General features: G+C 38.9%; 2 protein-coding genes across 3 annotated transcripts in view; one reads left to right on the top strand and one right to left on the bottom strand.

The window, feature by feature from the left end:
* Positions 1-3,443, top strand: part of LOC104735925 (ISWI chromatin-remodeling complex ATPase CHR17-like) — a 7,323-nt gene extending 3,880 nt beyond the window's left edge. Inside the window, exons 10-25 of one of the 2 annotated variants that reach the window (XM_010455813.2) lie at positions 48-121; positions 232-452; positions 533-620; positions 693-786; positions 865-1,053; positions 1,162-1,196; positions 1,304-1,380; positions 1,476-1,565; positions 1,657-1,726; positions 1,816-1,870; positions 1,948-2,003; positions 2,088-2,253; positions 2,386-2,564; positions 2,660-2,875; positions 2,984-3,088; positions 3,189-3,443. In XM_010455813.2, coding sequence (XP_010454115.1) covers positions 48-121; positions 232-452; positions 533-620; positions 693-786; positions 865-1,053; positions 1,162-1,196; positions 1,304-1,380; positions 1,476-1,565; positions 1,657-1,726; positions 1,816-1,870; positions 1,948-2,003; positions 2,088-2,253; positions 2,386-2,564; positions 2,660-2,875; positions 2,984-3,088; positions 3,189-3,206 — 1,733 coding nt within the window. In that variant the 3' untranslated portion in view covers positions 3,207-3,443. Of the gene's footprint in view, positions 1-47; positions 122-231; positions 453-532; positions 621-692; positions 787-864; positions 1,054-1,161; positions 1,197-1,303; positions 1,381-1,475; positions 1,566-1,656; positions 1,727-1,815; positions 1,871-1,944; positions 2,004-2,087; positions 2,254-2,385; positions 2,565-2,659; positions 2,876-2,983; positions 3,089-3,188 lie in introns of both variants that reach the window. The other variant, XM_010455812.2, reaches the window with a different exon arrangement.
* LOC104735924 (serine/threonine-protein kinase CDL1-like) overlaps positions 3,568-4,285 on the bottom strand; it is a gene marked incomplete in the record, with an annotated part of 5,516 nt that continues 4,798 nt past the window's right edge. Inside the window, 1 exon segment of the mRNA XM_010455811.2 lies at positions 3,568-4,285. Within this exon segment, the coding sequence (XP_010454113.1) occupies positions 3,947-4,285 (339 nt within the window).

Raw genomic sequence — 4,285 nt, 5'->3', positions numbered from 1 at the left:
ATGACCAATTGTCTTAGTTATTTTCTTTTACATTTTCTTGTTTCTAGGTAAGATGGTTCTCTTAGATAAATTGCTGCCTAAGTTGAAGGATCGTGATTCAAGGGTTCTGATATTTTCTCAGGTATTAATGCAAACAAACAATGATATTTCTATGTTTTCCTTTTTTTTCTGAGTGCTGTTCGTCTTATTTCCTTGTGCTTATTATTCTAACAATATGCTCATCTATATCAGATGACAAGACTATTGGATATTCTTGAGGATTATCTAATGTATCGTGGTTACCAGTACTGCCGTATTGATGGAAATACTGGTGGTGATGATCGAGATGCTTCCATAGAAGCCTACAACAAGCCAGGAAGTGAGAAATTTGTTTTCTTGTTATCCACTAGAGCTGGAGGGCTTGGTATCAATCTTGCTACTGCAGATGTTGTGATTCTTTATGATAGTGACTGGTAAGTCTCTTTTTGCGTCCGTTGTAATTTATGAGTTTTTTCTTTATGCCTAATGAGATGGTTTTGCTTGATTCTGGCAGGAACCCTCAAGTTGACTTGCAAGCTCAAGATCGTGCACATAGGATTGGTCAAAAAAAAGAAGTTCAAGTATTCCGGTTCTGCACCGAGGTTACACTTGACCCATTTGGATGAAGTATAATACATTGAGAACGTGAACTAATTATGCATTGTTTAATACAGAATGCAATTGAGGCTAAAGTCATCGAGAGAGCATACAAGAAGTTGGCACTTGATGCTCTGGTTATTCAGCAAGGGCGATTGGCAGAACAGAAAAGTAAGTGCTTTTGTATCGAGGTTATAAAAATGCATTGTTTTGTCACTTATTTATTTATTTACTTTTGTTACTTTTCAGCTGTTAATAAGGATGAGTTACTTCAAATGGTGAGATATGGTGCTGAAATGGTGTTTAGTTCGAAAGATAGCACTATTACGGATGAGGATATTGATAGAATCATTGCCAAAGGAGAAGAGGCAACAGCTGAACTTGATGCCAAGATGAAGAAGTTCACTGAAGATGCAATACAGTTTAAAATGGATGACAGTAAGCGCGGCGTTTATCCCTTTTTCATGTTTTTGATGGTAACTCTGCTGCATGAGTAATGCTACAATGGGATGTTCCGAATAATCTATTTTTTGGTGTATGTTGCAGGCGCTGACTTTTATGATTTTGACGATGACAATAAGGTACTCTTTGTTAACTGAATGGTTTAAGGGTTAAAGCATACTGTGGTAATTCTCTTCACCTTTTCCAATATTTTTTTGCTGAATTCTTTTCTGATTTTGTTTGGTAGGATGAAAACAAGCTGGATTTTAAGAAGATTGTGAGTGAGAATTGGAATGATCCACCAAAAAGAGAGAGAAAGCGCAAGTAAATGTTCCTTCTACTTTTCTCATTATGTGGTCTATTTTCTTCCTAAACAAAATCTAACTTTAACAATTTACTTTTATTTACCCACCCTTCAGCTACTCTGAAACTGAATACTTCAAGCAAACACTGAGACAAGGTGCTCCAGCTAAACCTAAAGAGCCTAGAATCCCACGTATGCCCCAATTGTAAGTACATCAATTATATATGCTAGCAGTTAGCCCTTCTGTCTTGATGGTATTTTTATCCTTACAATCTAATTTCTTTTCCATCCTGCAGGCATGATTTCCAGTTCTTTAACATTCAGCGATTGACCGAGCTGTATGAAAAGGAAGTGCGATACCTTATGGTGGGAATAAATTTATCAACTTATTATGTAATGTGTGCAATGTTTGTCTCTGATTAGTTCTAAAGCAACTTGTCTCCCTTTGGTTTCAGCAAACACATCAGAAAACTCAGACGAAAGACACAATTGAAGTCGATGAACCTGAAGGTTTTTCTCAGTCTGTGCCCTCCTTTCTTCCATTATTTACTGAACCTATTACTTAATAACCAATATTTTCTTAGAAGTTGGAGATCCCTTAACTGCTGAAGAAGTGGAAGAAAAGGAACTATTGCTGGAAGAGGTAAGCGAAAATATTTGACCTTACTGTGGGTTGACATTTGTTTTGATGGGTTTTTTGTAACTGAATCGAGTTATAACATTTTAGGGTTTCTCAACATGGAGCAGAAGAGACTTCAATACCTTCATTAGGGCATGTGAGAAGTATGGCCGGAAATACATAAAAAGCATTGCCTCTGAGATGGAAGGGAAAACAGAGGAAGAGGTTGAACGATATGCTCAAGTTTTCCAAGAACGATATAAGGAGCTGAATGGTAAGTAACTCTAGATTTATAAATAAGTTTATGAATGTTTGCAGTACATCAAGGTATGGATGGATATTTTACCATACAACAATATAATGCTTATCAATCTTTGCATCTTGTTGTATGTTGTTAAATTTGTAGATTATGATAGAATCATCAAGAATATTGAGAGGGGAGAAGCAAGAATCTCTAGGAAAGATGAAATCATGAAAGCTATTGGGAAGAAATTGGATCGCTACAGAAACCCGTGGCTGGAACTGAAGATTCAGTATGGTCAGAACAAAGGGAAACTGTACAATGAAGAGTGCGACCGTTTCATGGTCAGACATTTCTTTATCAAACTTTTGGGTTGAGATTTCACTGATATTGATTCATTCTAAATATGGTCTTGACCTGAGAAACCTGTGATTACCAGATATGCATGGTCCATAAACTTGGGTATGGAAACTGGGATGAGCTGAAGGCGGCGTTTCGGACATCCCCTGTGTTCAGGTTTGACTGGTTTGTAAAATCCCGCACAAGTCAGGAACTTGCTAGGAGATGTGACACACTGATCCGGTTGATTGAGAAAGAGAACCAAGAATATGATGAGAGGGAGAGGCAAGCCCGCAAAGAAAAGAAGCTTGCAAAGGTAAGGCTGGAAGGAACATCTGAAGTTCAGTTACAGACTTTAGTGCTCAGTTAGTGGATAGAAAGTGTGGAATTGTTTTCTCATGATCTGTTCTATAATTTGTTTCAGAGTGCAACGCCATCAAAGCGAGCATCGGGTAGGCAAGCAAATGAGAGCCCTTCATCCCTTCTAAAGAAACGAAAGCAGCTGTCAATGGATGATTATGTTACCTCGGTATGCAGAATTAATTTCCAAACACACAGATTACTCATCTTGCTGCTTATGTGTACCAAACCAGACCACTTCTAACTCTAAAACCTTCATGTCTCTGCAGGGAAAGCGTAGGAGATAAGAAGACCTGGGTTGGATCCATAACTAATCATAAAAATGTATGATCGCAAAATGGAGAATTAGTGAGAGAAGCTTTTCTAGTGACGTAGCTGTTCAAATATTATGTACTGTTTCCTGCATTATTTCCGACTTTTCTTATTTCTACTACATGTATTTTCTACTTTTATTTTTGTAGAATTACGTAACATATTCCTAGTCAGTAGTTATAGTCTGCTCTTCTGGTCGGATTCGAACAAAACATGTCTCTTCTCAAACAAAACTTCCCGAAAAATGGCGATGAGACGACAGATTTTTTTTTTTTTTAATCTCCTTTTCTCTTTCTGATAGACACCGAATCCATACATGTGAGGGACGCTACAAACAGTACAGAAAAAATTATAAAATCGACTTAATTCTCCCTCCCATATTACTTACATATACAACCCATTAAGAAAAGAAATAGAAACCCCCAAGAACATCACATTAAAAAAGAAGCTTTTCTTCTTCGCCTCCTAATTGCCCAATCTCTCTCTATTCATCAGTCTTTCTCAAACTCTTCCTTGATATATGTTCTTGAGCTTCAACCACAATATTGAAGGAAGAGTCTCTCTCGACTCAGACATTCAAATCCGACAACTGACCGACCTGACCCGACAAATGTTCATAATGACCCCAAAGCCTCTCTCTCTCTCTCCATTTGCCTCTTGGAACAAAGACAAAAGCTCTCTCCCTTTCATACAGTTTTTTTCCCCTTTTCCCGTTTTAGTCATTCGTACTATCAAAGCTGCCTGGTCCATTGGTAGCCCTCTTCCTCTCCCTCCAATTCTCTCCCCACACCTTTGCTTCCGCTACAGCCCTCTCTCTATCTAAATCTCGGTTCCTGGGAGTCCCTCTCGATGTCCTCCCAACACTCGCTGGGCTCCCTCTCTGTGACTCTGGCCCTTCCAAATCGCTTAACCCCCATTTTCTCCCTGACCCGCCTCCTGTCTCGCTCCCTCCCTCTGATCCCGCATTGACTTCCCTCACCATGTCTCTTCTTCTGTAATCAGGAGAGTTCTTGTGAGTCGATGGAGACCCTAACCGACTCCGAGTCTCTGCAGG

Source organism: Camelina sativa, chromosome 13 (assembly GCF_000633955.1).
Source record: "Camelina sativa cultivar DH55 chromosome 13, Cs, whole genome shotgun sequence".
Lineage (NCBI taxonomy): Eukaryota > Viridiplantae > Streptophyta > Magnoliopsida > Brassicales > Brassicaceae > Camelina > Camelina sativa.
This window is presented reverse-complemented; position numbering and strand designations above follow the sequence as displayed.